At 41.7% G+C, this 20,013-nt stretch overlaps 5 protein-coding genes across 7 annotated transcripts; 2 read left to right on the top strand and 3 right to left on the bottom strand.

Moving 5' to 3' along the window:
* Positions 1 to 10: 10 nt before the first annotated feature.
* LOC103143644 (polymerase delta-interacting protein 3-like) lies at positions 11 to 5,622 on the bottom strand. Its single transcript, XM_007560261.2, has 10 exons — positions 5,515 to 5,622; positions 4,130 to 4,254; positions 3,617 to 4,053; positions 3,466 to 3,510; positions 3,285 to 3,362; positions 2,981 to 3,202; positions 2,148 to 2,225; positions 1,911 to 2,040; positions 1,756 to 1,822; positions 11 to 967 (listed from the first exon to the last, which is right to left on the bottom strand). Exons 1-10 carry the CDS (start codon positions 5,580 to 5,582, stop codon positions 751 to 753), a joined length of 1,467 nt encoding a protein of 488 aa, XP_007560323.1. The 5' UTR covers positions 5,583 to 5,622; the 3' UTR covers positions 11 to 750.
* Positions 5,623 to 6,693: 1,071 nt separating this feature from the next.
* Positions 6,694 to 8,954, top strand: LOC103143707 (protein FAM234B-like). The gene is made up of 3 exons (XM_007560346.2): positions 6,694 to 6,801; positions 7,961 to 8,518; positions 8,815 to 8,954. The coding sequence occupies exons 1-3, from the start codon at positions 6,765 to 6,767 to the stop codon at positions 8,952 to 8,954; spliced, it is 735 nt and encodes a 244-aa protein (XP_007560408.1). The 5' UTR covers positions 6,694 to 6,764.
* A 118-nt stretch (positions 8,955 to 9,072) lies between these two features.
* On the bottom strand, positions 9,073 to 11,073 carry LOC103143643 (WW domain-binding protein 2). The gene is made up of 5 exons (XM_007560260.2): positions 10,927 to 11,073; positions 9,883 to 9,991; positions 9,654 to 9,792; positions 9,471 to 9,563; positions 9,073 to 9,341 (listed from the first exon to the last, which is right to left on the bottom strand). The coding sequence occupies exons 1-5, from the start codon at positions 10,983 to 10,985 to the stop codon at positions 9,088 to 9,090; spliced, it is 654 nt and encodes a 217-aa protein (XP_007560322.1). The 5' UTR covers positions 10,986 to 11,073; the 3' UTR covers positions 9,073 to 9,087.
* Positions 11,074 to 12,201: 1,128 nt separating this feature from the next.
* Positions 12,202 to 16,661, top strand: LOC103143642 (zona pellucida sperm-binding protein 4-like). 3 transcript variants are annotated; one of them, XM_007560259.2, is made up of 12 exons: positions 12,202 to 12,549; positions 12,684 to 12,739; positions 12,901 to 13,018; positions 13,287 to 13,433; positions 13,545 to 13,717; positions 14,220 to 14,296; positions 14,369 to 14,502; positions 14,590 to 14,773; positions 14,869 to 15,013; positions 15,923 to 15,992; positions 16,064 to 16,198; positions 16,275 to 16,661. In XM_007560259.2, the coding sequence occupies exons 1-12, from the start codon at positions 12,348 to 12,350 to the stop codon at positions 16,391 to 16,393; spliced, it is 1,560 nt and encodes a 519-aa protein (XP_007560321.1). In that variant the 5' UTR covers positions 12,202 to 12,347; the 3' UTR covers positions 16,394 to 16,661. The 3 variants fall into 3 exon arrangements, with proteins under 3 accessions (XP_007560321.1, XP_007560320.1, XP_007560318.1); XM_007560258.2 differs by having other exon boundaries at positions 12,684 to 12,808; positions 13,299 to 13,433; XM_007560256.2 differs by having other exon boundaries at positions 12,205 to 12,549; positions 12,684 to 12,808.
* Positions 16,662 to 17,403: 742 nt separating this feature from the next.
* LOC103143641 (ribosomal RNA-processing protein 7 homolog A-like) lies at positions 17,404 to 19,382 on the bottom strand. The gene is made up of 7 exons (XM_007560255.2): positions 19,286 to 19,382; positions 18,985 to 19,127; positions 18,740 to 18,865; positions 18,530 to 18,653; positions 17,969 to 18,066; positions 17,691 to 17,898; positions 17,404 to 17,597 (listed from the first exon to the last, which is right to left on the bottom strand). The coding sequence occupies exons 1-7, from the start codon at positions 19,347 to 19,349 to the stop codon at positions 17,512 to 17,514; spliced, it is 849 nt and encodes a 282-aa protein (XP_007560317.1). The 5' UTR covers positions 19,350 to 19,382; the 3' UTR covers positions 17,404 to 17,511.
* Positions 19,383 to 20,013: the final 631 nt, after the last annotated feature.

Genomic DNA, 20,013 nt, shown 5'->3' with positions numbered 1-20,013 from the left:
CTTCAGACTAGATCTACAAAGCTAAATATTTAATGGCAACATTTCACAAACGGATCCGACAATCCCAACTGACAGAGCAACCTAAAAGTAGTTTACAGTCGTTTGATAAACAGAGTGTAACGTGTACTACCACAAATTATGTTTAATTCGGCTCCAAAACCTAAACAAGCATGACCAAAAACTCGTTACAAACAGCACTGAATTCCACACAAACTGGAAATCCAATGGAAACATGGTACTGGTTACTTCCTGCTTCTGTGTTACATGTAGCAATTTTTTTTTTTACAAGCAGAACTGTTAGATGGATTCAATAGGTCCCAAGGTGGGGAGGAAGGAGGGATTGCTAAAGAAACCAGAAGTATCCTGTAATGATAGATCCCACTGTGATGGACACCCTAATAACTAAACACACAGTATGTGTGCGTTTCTTTAAATGGTGTTGATTCTTTAGAACAACTTTGGTTATCGATTATTCTCTTTTGGAGGCTGCAGGTTACTGCAGAGTAAAAAAAACAACAACAAATAATTGATTTCATAAAAGAACGCAGCCCACACTCCCTCTTTATGCCAACTCAGAATAACAAAGCTTCTTCATCTGGTCCAGGTAACATCTGATGCACAAAACCAAAAACAGAAGAAGATGTTGATCATCTGTTTTGTCCTCCCCTTGTTCCGAGTACTCAGTGAAATGAAATGTGTAAAAACCAGTTTCATCAGAGACTGCGGACGGCCTGTATGTTGATGCTTCTTCTATATCTTGATGCGGAAGGCGGTGGTCTGTGAGCTGGGGGCCTCGGTGGTGGAGGTGGACTGCGCAGTGGACTTGAAAAGAGCTTTGAGGATGGTCTGGGGGTCCACTTCGGCCGTGGGCTGAGAGGAGGAGCGCTGGCCGCTGGGACGGGACAGAGAGGGAGGCAGGCCGTCTTTCTTTGTGCTGCTGCCAGCGCCCGGGGTGTCGCTGAGTCTCCTGTAGGACAAAAATAAAAATACAACAGACCGTCTCTTTGTCTTCGTCCACCTGCACAACTATTTACATCGACTTATTTAATTCTAGAGAAAACTTAGGAACTTGTTCATGAATTTTGCAATACACAACGGTTTCCAAATTTTAAATTTGAATGGTTTGGCTTGCCTTTTGATTTCACTCCATTTACTCTGATACCCTGAAATAAAATTGAATAGCTGTGTTAAGAAGCCCCTAATTGGTTGAGCAAAAAATCTCTATGAAGGCCTCAAATGTAAAAATTAATCAATGAGTCACACTATAAATTAAAACCAGCTCAATAATGATTTATTGTTTTTCTGTTTTCTCTCCTACCAACAACTGATGAGAAAAGTCTTCAGTCTGGTCCATTACTTTAACTAGCCCCTTTGTGGTTTACAGAGACTTCATCATTTATTTTATTTGTTGCCATTTTTATTTATTTGGGTATTTAAAATGCCTTCCAGTTCTGGTGTTAAATGTTCATTGGAATGTAAAGTTTATTGATCTTTGAAATAGTGCTCATGCATTATTATGCCATTGCCATTATATTACTTGAAAATGGTCTCAAAACAACATCATTTGTTGCAATAACTTCTGGGACAATTTATCGTCCAGCAAAGTTTGTAGGTGTGACAGGCCTAAAGGTTCTGCATTACTTTAAGAGGACCTCAAATAAAAATGTTACCTTCAGGTAAAATGGACCTCATGAAAACATTAAATTATTAACTGAGTGCAGAGGAAGATGAGTTCTAGTAAAGTGGATGACTCACAGCAGGATGGGCTGATCGGAGGTGATGACGGTTCCCTGGATGTGAAGGTTGCACTTCATGGGTTGGCCTGGCAGAAACAGAAATACTCAACCAATTAACCCGGCTGCAGTAGCTCTGGAACCAACAGGTTTCAGAACCGTTTCTATTACACTCACCGTCCAAGCAGCGAGTGTTGTACTTCCTGTATGCGCTGACGGCGTCCTCTTTACGGACAAACACCACCTCGGCTACGCCCACCTTCACCAGGCGCGCTCGCTTCAAAGCGCCGCACACGCAGAACAGTTCCTTTTTGGACAAACAAGCAGCAGAGCCGCGCTCCGATTTAGAGACCGAGCATGTTGAAGGACGACAAACGGAAGAGAGTGGAGTGAAAAACAGAGTGATGGACTCACCATTATGTCCTCCTCACTGACCCGTGGGTGAAGGTTGCTCACCGTTATTTTAGTCCCCTCCAACGGGCTGAAGGCAGGCTGAAAAGACAGAAAAAACAAACTGTTTACAACTTACATACTTCTTAAATTTACCGCATTACAGTCATGCGGTTTTGCGACCTTTACATAGAATCGTAGAGAGAGAGAAAGAGATTTATCAAACTACAAATTGAATTAAGAATCACAGCACCGTCCTTCCTCCGTCTGTTGCTGTAGTTAAGGAACTACAATATGTACGCAGGATGTCCATTAAACACTGGACTGCAAAGGTTTGTGAATAAAAAATGAATAAAATTCTAGTAAGATTCAAATCTGCATGTGCAGCACTGAAGGAAAGATTTCACTGTAACAAGACATTTAATCCATCAAGATAATTCAATAACATTTGAAATGTCTGTCTGGCAACATGAATGTCTTAGGGGTTTTTCTTCCTCATCCATGGATATTAAAAGAATAAGTTATATGGCCCGCTTCTTCGGGAGATGTAAAATGAAAGCCGCCTCTGTTACCATGGTAATCTAGCTAGACTTGCAGGGATCCACTTTCTGATAGAGGAAACTGATTTTTCACTCAAAGTTGTGGCCAACTCACCAAAAAAAAAAGCCTCAAATTTTTCAAAATGCACATGATGCAATTTTCTTTTAATGTTTGTTACAACCTAGTCATTATACATGTATTTTTCTCCCCCACAGGAAACTTAAATCAGACACCAAATTGGTAAAGTGAAGACAAGCCAGAGGAGGACAACGGTGTGAGAAGAGGGCAGTCGTGTGGGCGCCAGCTGCGGTCGGTACCTGTGGAGGAGTTGGTGCTGCAGTGCTGGTCTCCGTTGCGCTCTGCTGCAGAGTCCTGGACACGGGCTGCAACGCCGCAGCAGAGGAACGAGCAGCCGCCGTGCTGGTGTTGGGCCGGGTGGGGGCCACGGGGACCGGGGGCCGCGGGGCCGTGTAGGCATCGTTTTTAACCACCTTAGTGATCGGGGCCGTCATGGAGAACATGGACCCTGCGGGGCCAGTCTGTGTGAAGTTGTTTTTAGGATTATTATTTCTGTGGGAACCACAATAACTAAACGCTTAAGGAACTGTAAGACCGTCTCACCCGGGACTGCAGCATGTTGTTGGCGGTCGTTATCTTTATCTGTTTGCTGGCGATGCTGTCGAGGGTACTTGGGGCAGGCTGAGAGAAAACAGATTTATTCATTAAGCAGCACATTTTGCAGCCGTAACCAATGCTGAAGATAAATAACATCTTGTATTGTTGAAAATGAAAACAGATGTACCTGCGTCATCGCACGGATTTCACCTAAGGTCCCAGCTGGACGTTGCTGAAAAGCGAGTCGGTAATCGTTAAAAGAGCTTGATCGTGTACTTTTAAGACTCATCAAAACAAGAAGAAAAAAAAAACAAAAAAAAACCGTTCTGCACCCTCACCTGGATGGTCTTGGTTATTTTTAGAGGCGGCTCCGCAGCTGTTTGCGTCTGTGTTCCTCCGATGCTCCTCTTCAGGCTCAGCCTGTCGCGGGCGTCCATTACTCGGACGCTATTGCTCAGCTGCGGTGTCGCGCCGACTCGGGGAATCAGTCCTTGTATGGTAGTGGTGAACTGCCTGGCGTTTGCGCTGGCAAGGTTGTTGCCGGTTTGGATCTGGATCTGTGGTACGGTGGTCTTGCCTTGTAGCTGTTGCGCAATCGCTGCCTTTAGTGTGGTCTGCGCAGGGGAGCCGAACTGACTCTGCACCTGCTTGCGTGAGTTGATCATCTGCCGGGCGTCCTGCACGCCTCCCGCCGCTGCCGCCCCTCCCCTGCCGCGGATTTTGAACCGAGCGTCTTTCTGCACCAGCTTCTCTCTGGCGTCCTTCACTTGGAAACCTGGGCAGAGATAGAAATCTTAAATCTTCAGCTGTTCACCTCGTTGTTTAGACTTGGAGGCACGATAACCCCTTACCGGTTACTCCTCCTCCTACTCCTGCTCCTCCTCCTCCCAGGCGTTGCCTTGCATCATTCAGCCCGATTTTTTGCCTGGCGTCAAAATTTTTTCCATCTCCCGACCCAAGCCGTCCGAACACCGGCCTAGTGGACACAAACATTATGTAAATCTAACAAAAAAAGACTATCAGTCGGTCAGAAAAACAGAGACGCGTTGACTGACAAAGGGATGATTGGGACAATTTAATCATCAAAAATAAAGAAAAGAAAAAGAAACCATGTGGAATCATTGGAACTGACATCATCAACTCACTGATCGGCAATCAGTGAGTTTGCCGATCAGTGAGTTGACATATTTTCCTGTTTTTTGCAGTCTTGACTTTACAGATTATAAAAAACTGACAAGACGACAAATAAATGAAACGTCTGGATCAACAAGTAAAGCTCACTTAGGTTCATAAGTTGTGATTTTATTCACATGGTCAATCGCATAAAGAATAAAATCTGGAAAAGAAAATATTGCTCTACACCAATCGCTAATCCAGACTGGGAAAAATTATTTTAATTCAATGTTGTTTTTTTCAGACCAATTATTTTAATTCAATGTTTTTTTTTTTCAGACCAATTATTTTAATTCAATGGGGGGTTTTTTCAGACCTCATGGCGCAACTCAAGTTTTAGATTTTCTTATCAAAATTGGTCATTTTAATTTAATTGCTCTTGTCCAACTAGATGCTCTGTACTTTTTGTTAGAGGGAGTCTGAATGTTGAATGTATGTATATTTCTAAAACTGCAAAAATAAAAATTAAAAAAAATAAATAAAAATTGTCTTTTTGAAATATAGTGTAATTTTACTTTACCTTCTAAAACAGCGCTAGAAATGTACATTGAGACTGACTGTCCTCTGCAATGTTTGGATGCAATTTAAGTTTGTTTAAATTAACAGTGTACAGTGGTTACATTTTAGAAAGTGATTAATGTTGATATAGCTCGTATACAAACAGAGTAGAGCCTGTAGGAGCCACATTTCTTCAAGAAGTGGTAGAATAATCACAATTCGACGTAAAGAATAAATATTAGCAGAGGTATCCGAAAGGAGAAGATAAAAGCAAAACGTAAATTAAATGTGACGCAATAATGCGCTAGTGGGCTTTTATAGCAGCCGCCAATAGATTTAGGTGTTACACGTTGGATTACGTCGTGTTTTGTCAAAATTAAACGCTTCATTTCTGAAGGCCTCCTGCTAGTGGTTGCTACTTAGCTTAGCTTTTAGCATACCGTAGCTGCCACACAACAGCTAGCGAACTGCAGCTTTATTTAAACGGTATTCTTTCACATTTGCACCAAAAAGCTTCACAAGTCCTTCATTAATAGAATTTAAAATTCAACTGCATTGTACGAACCGTTTAGGTGGAGGTTTTTGGTTAATACCGCGCCGCCGTATAACTTCATCCAACGAGACGTCTGCCATTTTCTCATACACTATTACCTCTGAGCGTGCGCGTCACAGAAGCTTTTGACAATCATTATGGACACCGCTTTAGACCAAAAAGGACGAAAATGAGTCTCTGTGGACTGAAAAAAATATTTAAACTTGGCAGTTTTATTCCTTTTCCCATCATGGGCTTTAACATTAAGAATACCGTACCTTTAATTGTTAAAATTGACCGTTTTACTATTTTATAATTTGTTATTAGTTACTCTCGACGAAATCCAAAAGAATTCGGATTACCCACAAGGCTTTGCGCCCCTTTTTTGATAAATATATACGTTTTTTAGGCAGATAAACTGTTTTATGTTTATCAGAGTACATTGTTTTTAAATAATATAACTTCGTCTATTGTAAGATATTTGTGTAAATATAACTGCTCTCCAGTCGGTCGCCTTCATTCCGCACCCTGACTGAGAACGCCATGGCAAGATGTCTAGTGCTGCTAATCGACATTCCATTGGTTATGCCTTAAACTGATGAGTAAGGAAAATAACGATGCGGGGTGACGCCCGTATCCTCGTTCAAAATACGAGAGGAATTTTTGAAAGGGCATAGGTCTGCCTGTTTTGGTGACTCGCCTACTTTGCGAGATGCCTTGCGGGACTAGGACCTTCCCCGACCCCAATTCATGTGAAAAATAAAATGTTGAATATGAAATCTTACAGATTTTATGGATATATTAATCATGGCAACTCTTACATCTCATTTTGTTAGAATGATAAAATCGCTAAGTCCCATAATACAGCTGGGCATCAGGACCCAGAAGCCAGATCAGCAGCTGTCAGCTGTTGTTACACATTTCAAATAAACTATTTATACTACTTAAAGTTTGATAACAGAATTTAGTTTTCTCATTTCAAAGGGGGAAAATAACACATAAAGGCTACAGAACAATATGACTGTATTTTTTTTTTTACATGGATTTTGTAATAACTACAAAAGGATTTAAATTTTTTACTTATATAATTTGAATGGAAAAACCCCACAAATTATTCAAGCAGTCTGTCTTACTTTTCCCTGGGTTATTTGCAGGACAAAACGCGCCGCACCAGCCTCAGGGGAAAAAACCCCAACTCCCAGAATGCATTTGGGCATAGCTGGTTGGTTCCAGCGCTTGTTTGACGTCCTCGTTGCTCTGCGTCGGTGTCGAGAGAACCAACGATGGCTGCAGCTCTGTCCCGTGCCCTCAAACTGCCTGGTGAGATGTGCGACAGTTATTCCTCCTTATTTCATAGACTGACAGAAAAAGAGAGAGAAAGCGACAGGTTGCTAATGGTAACACTATAAACTGTTTGGTGTATTCTCCTGTAATTATAGGCACGACGAATGTTTGGTTCATTCAGTGGTTTTGTAAAGCGTAAACTGGTCTGTTTCACATTTTTGTGACTAATGACGATGCTACATATGGCGGAAACCAGTTTATTTTTCAGTCCTACATTTAGCTAACAGCCCGCTTATTTTTACCCGGCGAAAAGAAAAACCTGCTGCTACGTGCAGAAATAGGACATAAGGCAGCGGATGAAGAAAATGATATTTTACAAACGGTGTGCTACCAAAAAATATATTTAATTATATATATATGTGTGTGTGTGTGTATATATATATATATATATTTTAATATATATCTAATTGACATTCGTTCAGTATAATTTTATTGTTGTTTTTATTATTATTGAGCTATGGCTCTATGGTTAAGATAGTTTCAGACTAGGTTTAGCTTCATCATCATCATAAATAAAGTATTTAAATTCAAATATAGACACGTGAAAAATAAGCAAATATGCAAATAATGCTAAAAATGAATAGAATTTGCTTGATGACATTGGTGACAGACTAGCTGGAGGCAAATTTCTGCAGACTGGAAAAAAACAGAGTTTCTACACTCGAAGGTACTATGCTTCTCCACTACCAGGAAGGAAAATTATTCATATAATTCTTCTAAATTTTTTTGTAACGAATAAAAATTCATATTCAGTCTTCCTTTGCTTTCCTAAATAAAAGCCAGCTCCAGAAGCCGCCTAGTAAGTAAACAGTTGAATTTGTGTTTAACTTAATCTCAGTATGAATTTCTTTGTTTGTTGGAGAACAAACAAAGAAACCTCATCATGAAGGCCAAGCAACAACACAGACAGGAGGTTGTGGAAACGTTTAAGGCAAGAGTTGGTTATAAAAAAATCAACAGCTTTGATCCATTCTCAGTTATACAAAAAAGTGAAATGTATGACCGCTGTCCTACTAAGAACATCTGCTAGCATTATATGAGTTGCCGTGGTAACCCTGAAGAGCATACTTCCTTGGTTTTATGAGTACTCTGTGTTGTCATGGCAACAAATCCAGTTTTGTTCTTGTTTCTGCAGGGAAGAAGGGCTCGGAGCTCGGGGAGTACGACCCTCTCACCCAGGCAGACAGCGACGACGAGAGCGAAGAGGATGACCTCGTGCTCAACTACCCCAGAAACGGCCTGGGCAGGGACGGCTGCCTGGCCCCGGGCTCCTCCAAGACGCGCAACGGGAGGTCGGGAAGGCTCATCGGCGCCACCGACAGGGCGCAAGACGACGACGAGGAGGAAGAAGAAGACGACGACGACGACCAGTGGACGGCCCAAGTTTCCGGCAAGCCCAGAAGGAGCCGGGGCAACCTGAAGGGCGGCCAGTACTGGAGCCGCGGGGAGCTGGGGAACGGGGAGGACCGAGGAGGAGGAGCCGGTCCGTCTGGGGCCGCCGGGCTGGGCTCTCACAGCTCTGAGGCAGAGGAGAAGAGAAGGAGAGAGAAAAACGCGATCCGGAGCGCGTTTTTCCTGGTGCCTCTCGTCTGTGCCATGTTGATCGTGCTGCTGTGTGCGTTCCTGGTTCCCTGCCAGAAGGCAGAGCTGGAGAAGAAGCTGCAGTGGGAACGAGCGCTGGGAGACGCAGGAGGTAAAGATGACCCAGAAATCTGCAGTTTACAGTCAAACATACACAAACGCTTATTAGCAGGTCGGCAAATCAGGGCGAAATAAACACCTAAAGTAGCACTTAAGCCTTACTGAGGAGTCCTGCTGTCTAGACAGCCATGTCTCCTTTTTATATTTAGTCGCTTGGGATTATACAGTATGGTTTGTTTTTAACTGCATCCCGACACAATGCTTCACATAAAATAAAACCAGCTTCAGCGGAAGCAGCTGGTGGGTTTAGCAGAAGGAGGCTAACATTTGTCTTTGGTTATTGTTCAGGCGTCACTCCGCCCGCGCTGGCTTTATGGGACGTTGACGGTGATTCGGTGGAGGACGTGCTTCTGGGTGTTACTGAATGGACCAATGGCACGCATGCGACGCAAAGGAGCAAAGGTNGTTTACTGTGTAACAAAAGCTAACTGCGCTAAATGTTTGCAAAACAAAAAACTTCCCCCACCATGACCATGGTAACGGGAAGCGTGCCCACCACTTATATTACTACATTTTCGATAAAAAGCATTTAGAAACATCTTAACCCATTTTGTACAGTGTTTACACAATTCGAAAGTAAAAGAAAAAGTCATTTTGACTCAAAGCTGTACCTGCTGCTGCCGTTGGATAGGGGTAGCCCATATTGCCAGGAGCAGTGGGAGGGGAAGGACCCTGGTAGAATCCATTCTGCTGGGGAGGGGGCGGGTAAGGATAGCCGGTAGGCGCAGGTGGAGGCGGACCGTACCCATTCACCATTCCGGGTGAGGGGTAACCATAGGCAGGAGCCCCATTCTGGGCCGGACCAGCACGGGATGCTACAACACAAAAACAAACTAGGCTTTAAAGGTAAAGGAAACAGTGTGTGCTTTTTATTTATGAGCTTAATATCATCCAATATGGAATAAAACAACTAAAAAAAAAATAACAAAAATGTGTATACAAACCATTTGTGGCCAGTTTGAAAAGATGCTGCCCCACTTCAATGGCTCCTCCGCTGGGAAATGACATCTTGAAATGAGCCTGACCTTCCCAGCCGCCTGAATAAACAGTTTCGATTAGAGTAGCTCTTAATTACAATAATCACCCAATTTATCATTGGTTTCCAATCTGCTAAAAAGGACACTCACCACCAGGCTCAGCCGACACGGTGCCTTTGATGTAGTTGGCGCCAAACACTGGTTGCTCAATGCTGCAGCCTTTCATCAGATAGTAGGGGAACATGGCTGAGCCTAAGCAGTCCTTGTTGTTGCTGGACACGAACATCAGCTGAGAAGGTGAATACAAAGAAAAATTGTGTGAAAAACATGAGGATCACAGCAGCATCCTGAGCATGTTAACTGTGCAAAAGTGAGTTACCCTGTATGGAGTTAGATAAATGGTGCCTTTCTTGGTCCCTTTCAGCAGATCAGTCTTGCAAGAGACGTCGCTGAATGACAGCTCCACATTCTTACATTGTCTTAAGACACTGACAGGACAATGAAGAGATAAAAGGTTAAAAAAAATTGACCAAACAACAACAAAAACTGTCAAACACAGTGAATATCCTTACTATGAATCATTGGCGTTGTAGAAAACAATATGACATCTTTGCCATATATAATGTATTCTAGAATATTATTAGACTAAGCTAATCTCTAGAGATGCACCAGCTAATTAGTCAGAAATTAGCCTAAACTGGACTGTAATCACATCTTCCAACAAGATGTACATTGATGCAACTTTTTAGCATAACAGTTAGATAAAAGTCAGGGCTGTATACTTCAGTGCAGTTTCTTTTTGTTGTTGTTGTTTTAACACATTGAGATTATAAGTAAATAAGTGTCAATTTATATTCCTTTCAAAGAATGTGGAGTTTTGGTTTCATTATGGTAAAGTCTATGGTAGTCATTGGGTCAACTTCTCATTGCAGTTAAGTGCTTTGAGTAATTTTAAAGATAATGTAAATAAATATAAAAGGCCAAAGCTCTGTGACATTTTAGGTAACTTCGGTATTTTTCGATATTCGATATTTGCTGTTTGTAACCCGAGGTTGCGTCAAATTGGTGCGTGATGAGATTATTGCTGTAACAAAGTGTCAACATGAGAAAAGCAGCCATTACTTCCTGTTATGACAGACGGGGCTAACGAAATGAGTTAGCCAAAAGCAAAACTAAATTTCACAAAAACGTAGGGGTAACAAAAAAAGAGACAGCATTACATTTTCGGTATATTGTTAAAAATGTAAAGGTTAAGTCAGAAATTCGGGGTGTTAAAAGAAAGCGCAACTGCTAAGCAGGCTAGCTTTGCTAATGTTATCCCGTGAGCTAGCTCCACCTAAAGAGATGTAAACAAGCTTCGTGACGACACGACAGCTGCTTACTTTATTACATAAACCCAGAAGAAACCCCATAAAACACGCACCTTTCTCCGTTATTGATCAAAACTCCGCCGTTTTGCGAATGGTTCCGATTTAGAGCCATGTTCAGGAGCCGTGTGAAACTTCTCCTGTTGCCTGTGGTCAATGCTAAAGCCTGGAATCGTCACAGAAGAACGTTCACGGATGACACAGCGCTTACGTCATCACACCATCTGGTAACTCGTGACCTGACTGGAAGTTTTCTTGCTTGTTCTTCTTCTTCTTCTTTAATTATCATTGAATAACAGATATGTTCTTCAAATATCTGTTGAACACTTTATGAGAAAATGATTCAAAAATAATATTAACTTTGTACAAAAACTACTGTGAATGAAAAAGTGAGTCCATAAACATGCTGAGTTTTTGAGGATGTTTAATTTTCCAACATCTGTGCGAGACTGTATACTAATTACAGTTTAATTTATCTGTACTGTACAGTTCAATATGGTTCAAAGTAGTTTTGTTAAATTGCTACAAATCAAAAAATGGATGCAACTCTAAGAAAAGATATTGTTACTATTGTCATTAATAGTTTGGATGAAAAAGGTAATAAAATGTAAGTTCTACACTTCATTGTCATTCATTGTCCTGTGGTTAATTGTTGTCAGTTTCACTGAAATAATGACTTTATATATATTGGCTAATGATCAAAAAAGGATGAAAGCTCAAAACGTCTCACCTCAAGGCTGAATTGGTAAAATATTTTAAAACCTCGAAAGAGTTAAGAAACCTGACAAACTATAAAGAATTTTATTGCAATTAAATGTTTTCTTTAAAAAGTACGACATTGTATGGAGCTGAATTGGGGCCATGAAGCTTGTTCAAAAAAGCTTTTTTGAAACTGAAAGACAGATTTTGAAATATCCATCCTTTGTGTCTTTGTTATCTTTTTGCTTTGTATTGTAAATGTTCTAATTTTCGTGCTAATTTTTATATCTTCATGTGCTATGTGCTAGATTTAGAATACCGTTGCTAATTTTGATTCAAATAAAAATTATTATTATTATTACTATTATTATTTTACTTTTCTTCATTTTCACAGACGTGTTAGTTTTCTGTTTTAACACTTAGTAGTTGGCAAGCCATTTTTTTTAACTAACAGGTTTGTGCGCCGTTTAAAACGTTCCGCGACACTTTCACTATATCATTTTTGGCCTCGGAACAGTATCTGCTATTTATTCAGTATATAATTTTACAGTTTTGATTATGAAAATAATTAATCGTGATGGGTTGAACTTCATCAGATAAATGTCGGTAGAATGGAAACACGATGCTCTGTGCTCCTCTGATTGAGGAAGAAACAAGCGCTGGACTAATTAACGCTAATTAGCACGAGTCACGTGACCTTCACTTATAGAATCACACAAAGGTCTGGGAACCTTGGAGTCAAGAAAGAAAGACAAATAATAATACAAATTAAAAGGAGATGAGTTACAACTGCATGAAAGCCAGACTGGTTTCTTTGGTTTTGATATTGATGGCGCAGGGCTGTTGCTGCGTCTCCAGCTTTCAGGGGAAGGAAAAGCGGGCGCAAAACGCACAGCTGGCTTTACCTGCCGTCACCTGCTCAGTCCGTGGGATTAAAGCGGTGTTTGGTCCGCTGGTCACGAATAAACTGCATGTCAGAGGTAAGATCACAGCTGTTACCCATTTCAGTCATTTAGTTTAAAATACCTCAAAGTTATTTCTAATTAATCTCTTATCCACCCTCCTCCCCTTTGAAATAGTCCCTCATAATTGCGTTTACTTTGTTGTTGTTTAGACGTATCAGGTACTCCAGTCCCTTTAGTTAATTCTAGGAGATCCTGTGGAGTGAAGGTGGGTAAAGAGAAGAACCAGAACCTCTCGTTTTTCAGCAGATATGACAGCTGCTACGCAAGGATAGAGGTCATACTTTAATTTATTAGAAAAAAGAATGTAAAGAAAGTATAATCCAAAACCTCTGTGCATTGCATGTTTGACCGTTTTCCCCTCTGCAGGGCAACAAAGTGGTGATCCCGCTGATGGTCCAGTTGACAGGAGAGAACCAATGGATCAGAGTAAACATCAGCTGTCCTCTGATCAAGAGAAGCAGTCAGAAAACCCAGCCGACGTTGTGTGGGTGACCTCTGACCTCAACATCAACAGGATCCAATGGATACTGTTAAAGTCTTCCCACATGACTTTCTTCTTGTCGCACTCAAATCTGTTTAAGCGAACAATTTTCCCCGACAAACTGGACTGGTTGTACTTAGGAATCACCCAGCTCTTTTCTTCCTCCCACTTTGAGTTAGTCTGTCACATAATTGGTATTGTATGTCAAGGAATTTTGAGTGTTTCAAAATGTGGAAAATCATAACATTGAATGCTTGGTTATTGTTATTAGCTTCTTCTCCAGCTTCCCTCGGTGAATGCAATGCTGATGAGTCCCTGCGTTTAAACTGTGGTCACCAAAGCATCACCAGCAGTGCCTGCCAAAAACTGGGATGCTGCTACGACGCCCAGTCTCCCGCCTGCTACTACAGACTTGATGGTAAAAGGAACATTTCACCTGTGAGAGATTGTAGCGCGTACAAAAGAGAAACAAACCCCCTTAATATTTTACCAAACTAATTCCTTGTGTTGCCTTTTTTTGTTTGTTTAGCATGCTCTCTGGATGGACACTTTGTGTTCACGGTCAAGGCTACGGACACATATCCACCCATTGACCCCAGCAGCCTCGTGATCAAGGATCAGCCTCACTGTTTGCCTGCAATCTCAACTTCAGATACTGCCGTCTTCAAGATGGGAGTCATGGACTGCGGCGCGAAGATGAGGGTAACCCGTCACGTCTCAACCTGGTTTCATTTCCAACGATGGAGAAGAAGGAAGTTCAAACCGTTTCTCCCGTCAGTCATAATGGACAACAGTCGCATGACATCCGCAAACTCCAATGTCTCTGTTAGAACGTCAATATGTTGACAAAAAGATGGATGGAGCTTAAATGCTGGATGGTCCTGGAAGAAAATCTGGTGGAGGCTCCAGGAAAAAAAATGAACTATGACCCTAAACATTTAGTCCAGATCTAACAAAACTGACGCTCAGATTCTCTCTATCCAGTTTGTCTAAAGCTATTCGACAACCCAACAGACCGGCTGCTACAACTGCAGCCAAATGTGCTTCTGTGGCATTGAATGCCAGACTTTTCCTATGCACCCTGTTCCTTCCTCTTTAAAATTTTGGCACTACTTATGTTGGTTTTAGTTTCAAATAGTTTCTCACTTTAAATGTCCAAACTGACATTTAAAGTGGAGGCTAAAGTATTTGCTTTTCCTTCTAGAAAGATGGCGATCTGGTGATATATGAGGTTGAAGTGGAGGAGCAGAACAAAAAAAGGAAAAGACATTCACCCTTCAGGTATTGCTCACCCTTTTCTTTTCTTCTGGTGGTATAAATGAGCTGATGAAATGTTGGAGTTGTTTTTTTAAGTCTGCAGGTTGAGTGTGAATATGACGAATCAGACCTGATACATGCAAAAGACTTGAGGTCTTTGTACACCGTGACCAATCCACCAGCTGTAGTGGCACAGGGAGCCATGAGGGTGCAGATGAGATTAGCAACAGGTACCAGGATCTTCTCTGTTTCTTTTTTTTTTTTTGCAGCTTCAGCTGCTCAAAACCCATTCCTGACCTACTTTGGTTCCCTTCTAGATTCTTCCTTTACCACCTTTATCCCAGAAGACCGGCTTCCCCTAAAGCTTCCACTGCGTCAGACGGTGAATGTGGAGATCTCCATCGTCCCACCGTCCCCTGACCCTACACTCTCGCTGCGTGTGCGAGACTGCTTTGCCTACCCCCTGTCTAAGCACTCTGTGTGGACCCTCCTCCACGATGGGTTAGTCGGGCCTACAATGCGTCAATCTGACAGTCATGCTGGAACGTCAAAGTGGAATGGTTAATGTTTTGTTTTTTTTCCTTTCCCCTGGACAGATGTCCTAACCCTCTAGACACCATGAGGAGCTCTGTCCCTGTGGACAACCAGGGGAAGACCACCACCTACTCTCAGGTCAGGCGCTTTGATGTGAAGACCTTTGCCTTCTTGGACCCTGATACTGGCAAACCAAGTGTGGAACAGGTACCCTTATCTAATTTTACATTTGGTTTTGGATATTTTTAAAACCTGCTTTAGCATGCTGTTAGCCTTTATAAGACTCCATAAGACCTTTTTGATGCTGCCTTAAATTAAATTTAATTCAATACAGGGGATTATTGGGAGGTTTTGCAATCAAACAGCAGATCCTGAAATTTCTGGGGTCTGTTTCTCACACTGCATATGGCTCTCTTAACCCCCACATGGGCTAGCTTAAAAGTTTTTGGGGTCTTTTTGATTGATCAAGCACAGAATGCGTTTGGCCTCATATGGCTTTTCAACAGAAATAAACTAACAATGATTGTCATCAAAGCTAACTCATAATGGATGCAAAAAAAGCCAGCTAGTTAGGTTACTGAGGGTATTTTAGCAGCTAGTTGTTGTTAGGCCTCAGCCACCAGAACACAGTGAAGATGTCTGTTTGCTACTCGAACATTTGAGAGAAAAGACCAGCAAGCAAAACTACGAGATTAAATAGTCCTGTCACAACAAGATTTAAGATCTGTAATTGGTATATTTAAGGCCAACTCTGTTGTATGAATTTAAGACATTTTAAGGCCTTAGTTTTAGAGGCATGAATTTGAGGCTTTTTAAGGATGTGCGGACACCATATTTTGATGATATAACTATGGCTGCTAGCCCAGACTAGCGGTCTGTGGCTGCAATAAGTGAGTCTTAGTCATGTTGGTTGAAAACCGTCAATTTCTTTTAGAAATGTTAAAAATACTAAAGTGTAAATAACATTTTTAAGAGTATAAATGAGGTGCATTGCTGCTGAACAAGCATAATTTAATTCCCTCTAAATATAAATACACTTTTAAAGAATATTTAGAGAGAGATAACGCTACTGAAATAAGCTTATGCTACATGTCTAATGAATGCGGCTCTTTTTAGATGTACTTCTACTGTTGGGTGGAAATCTGCACAGAAGACGAGGACTGTGCCCAGAGTTGTACCATCATCTGTAAGTATGACTTTCATATATATTTTTCTTCTGTATTTTTTTTTTTCTTTAACTGTGTTGTACCCCCGCAGCATCGGATGCGGAGCGACAGAGGAGGCAGACCGCTCCTGCATCCCGTCAGGTCCAGCTCGTATCCGTAGGCCCACTTCAACTGGTCCACGAAAACGCCGACCTGGATGACCTCCAGTGTGGAAAACTGAGCAAGGGTAAATATTTCAGATAAAGCGCTCGGCACGTTGTTGATGGTTGCATCATAATGCAGCTTTTCTCCTCCTTCCCCAGCGTTCAGAGTGATGGTGTACGTTCTGTCTGGCGTTGGTGCCGCCCTGCTGCTGATCCTGCTGTTTGCTCTTTGGTCAAACATCCAAAGATGTGGCTGCAAGCAGAGGGCCGGCACGTGAGATCACTTTAAATAAGCCGAATACGTTGATCTGCATTATTATTTGCAATGAGTTTGTTTTTTTTTTGTCGCTACTCTCCAAGTTTAAGTTTCACTTCTAAATCGTGCTTTTGAGGATTTAGAGGAAGAGGAAATTAATTTCTGTAGCTCTTCTAAAAAATAAAGTGCATTTCCATTCTTGCTTTGTACACAATTTCAGCCTTGGGGCTTCTATTTTTTTTTTTTTTTCAATTATGAAAATCTTAATAAAATTACAGTTATGAGATTTTGCACGGTTTCTAGTTTGTGAGAGACTCCATGACACAGTGGCTTTAAGATCTCAAAGGCATCTGACACAAAGAACCTTAACTGTGTCCATCGTTGTACAAAACCGGTTATCAACTGGATAAATCAATCTGGGTGGAGATAAAGTATCATTTGCAATTAAGCAGGATATAACTAAAATGTTAAGATAACGGCTCTTATCAGAATAGAAAAACGGTGTATATAGTGTATCTGATTTAGATTTATGCAAAGATGACTTGGCTCTACATCCATTACCCAACCACAGCCGAGCAAATTGCATCACTGCAGTCTCCTGCTAATGTGCGTTTCCTTGACAACAAGATGGATTTGTTTAGAAATGGGACATCTATGTAAAAAAATATACTTATTGGAGTTGATAAAAGCAAGTCAAAGTTAAGATCAGAACTCCAGCAGAATGTCAGACATGGTGAGGAGCCTCTGGAAATGATATAAAAAAGCAGGATTCATAAAATGAACACAATTGATCCTAAAGATGGATTGTTTTGACTATCATATTAAACTCTGTATCATTTTCCTTTTACTATACTGTGTAAAAGTGTATTAAGAGCTCAGACTGCAGCTCTGAGGAGGAGTTGCGCCTCAAAGGCGGAGCAGGCGTATGGTTGCCACGGGAGATTCAAGGATTGAGCATTATAACAAGCTTTACTGTTTCTTCAACTTGTTGTGTTAAATCCTTCACTTAAAAAAATCCCCAAAAGTCTCACTGACAGTTAGCCATGAAAATACAAACGGGTTTATTAAATGAAATTCCAAGGATATGGTTCAACTAAGAACAGAAAAGCAGTGAAGTGAGTCAAAAGCGTGCGGTTTGCTTCAGTACGGCTTGAACTTCCTCTGCGCTCTCATCAGAGCGATTCGCTGTTTATCCTCCTCAAACTTCCTCCTCAGCTCAGCGATATCTGGGAACGGATCAAAGGGAGAAACGGTTCAACAACTCCTCCACCTCCAACGTGCTCCCTTAGTTCAGCGCCATTAAAGTACGACGGACTCACGTTCTTTCTGCGTGTTCTTGTGCTGCCAGGTGTAGAAGTTCATCAGCTCCTTCTTCCTCTTCTTCCTCGCCTCCCGCTGCAGCGTCCTCTGGTTGGCGGCCTCGCTGTGGGGGCGGGCCTTGGCGCCCTTGTGACCTCTCGTGACCTTCACCCAGCCCTCCTCGTCCTCCTGCTGCTTCTCGGCCTCCTGCCTCTGCCGCTCCGCCTCCTGCAGCAAAAACGAAGCGTCAGGTTTTAAGTCGCTCGGACGTCGATGGGACGAGCCGTGCTGCTTTTACCTCTTCTTGCCGCTTGTCGTAGTCCTGCATGAACGAGTCGACCGTCTGCTGCAGTTTGTCGGGGTGGATGATGGACTTTGTGTACTGCTGGATCCATTCTGTCATGGGGGGAAGACGCACCGATCAACACGCGTGTCACATGTACCAGAAATGCATCCCCACGTTTCACCAAGGCAAAAGTGAGCTCTTCTTGATGGGCAGTGTTAGATTTTTTTTTTTCCCCCTCTCATATATCAATTTGCAATTCTTCAATGTAGTTTTGGTTTGTTGTGTTGCCTTTGTGGCTGCTGCGTGATAAAAATGACCATTTATTCTCAATTTACCTGGTTAAATAAAGGATAACTGGAAAAAAATATGAACAAATTTTTAGAACAAAACGAATATATAAATGAGGAAAGCCTAATTTAAAAGCCTGTTGTGGATATTACAGAAAAACTCCTAAAATGACGATTTCTTGTTGCATTCCCAGTCAAAAACATTTCCGTTTTGGTTTTCCAATCACATAAAATCTGTTGCGACTATTCGGTGTGTTTGTGATGTAAAACGTGACGGAAAGCTCACTCTGTACTCCAGTTTTCACTGGTTTCTGCTCTGTGCTGACCACCAAGGGTTCATCATGCGGATGGGATTTAGCTGCTGCTACGCTGGAGGAGCTTTCAAACACAATGTAGCCGACTTTGAACCCCTGGAAGACATGAATGGAGACACAATGAACTCGGCTGCTCTTAATATCAGGAGCTGAAGAGATGGAAAAAACACACACAGACTGACCTGTTTGGCTGCTGGTCTGAAGATCTTGGACAGTTTGGGTCCAGACTCCTGAGAGGAACCCGGGACATCCCTCAGCTCTACTGAAGCAACAACGCCAAACTGGGAGAATAAGTCTTTGATGACACTCTGAAGAACAAAACAAAACAAAAAAAAAGGGGGGGTGGGGGGGCGGAGAGGAAAATGTTAGCCTTTCTGGTGATATATAAAACACTAGGCCTGTTTTTGTTCCAGACTGAATGCCTCACCCGTGAGCAGTATGGAGGGATGTTGAGCACAAATAAAGTCCGATCCAGCGGTCTGTAGGAAGTCTTCTCTGCTCGGACTTTGTGCTCCTTCACGTACAGAGAATGTCGCGCTGCGCTGTCGGGGCTAAACTGTAAGGGCAGAACTGCAGAGAGACCAAAACATCAGCATCCGGAAGCACGAACTGCCGTCCAACTGGTCCGTAAACACTGACTCAAAAAACAAGACACGGATTGGTTAAAGAATACATCTAAATACTGTCCTCCTGGAGTCGATAACTGTGAATAAATTAACGATAGATACCCGCAAATCCTTCAGGAATAACGCACGCCTGTTTTGTAGCATGTTTCTTCTTAGACGGCGCCATGTTGTGTGACCTTTCAACCGGAAGTGCATCAACATTTCGGGTTTAACTGTTTAGTATTATTATTTTATTATTATTATTATTGTTAAATATATGAGGTGTTTGTGAAGATACACTCAAACATTAACGACGATATTTTGTGGCATTAAGCCTCTCATAAGGTGAACATTAACAAATGTTACGCCACTTGAAATCCTGTTTATTTTCTTTAAATAGTGAAACATTCCTAGAGAAAATGTATTCAGTGAGTTGAGTACACGAGTTCTGCCTTTATTCGTATTACCCGAGCCAGATTTAGACAGACGCTTCTTTGTTACCATTGACATTTTTTCCTTCACCTCTGCTGCTCTCACTAGGCATGCTAACTCAGAAACCACGGTACCTGCTTTTAAAAACTATTTACTTCTAATGTGCATTATAGTACATTCAGTCAGAACATGATTGCACTTTTTTCTGTTTTATGGTATTCTGATGTATGACGTACCACACGGCGTCCTTCTAGGATTTCTTGTTTTTCCCCGACCTGCTTCCTCGAGGTCACATGTTTCAAACTCAAAGACTGATCAGTGTGAAAAGATGTTCGATATAATTTCATTCTAAGAAGCCCTTATTGAATACTGAAAAAGCTATTTATTGATATTTTACCAATTTAATGGCACAACCGGCC

This window comes from Poecilia formosa, unplaced genomic scaffold, assembly GCF_000485575.1.
Source record: "Poecilia formosa unplaced genomic scaffold, Poecilia_formosa-5.1.2 Scaffold114, whole genome shotgun sequence".
NCBI classification, from domain to species: Eukaryota; Metazoa; Chordata; class Actinopteri; order Cyprinodontiformes; family Poeciliidae; genus Poecilia; species Poecilia formosa.
Note: the sequence above shows the minus strand (reverse complement) of the source record. Positions and strands in the feature narration are given on the sequence as shown.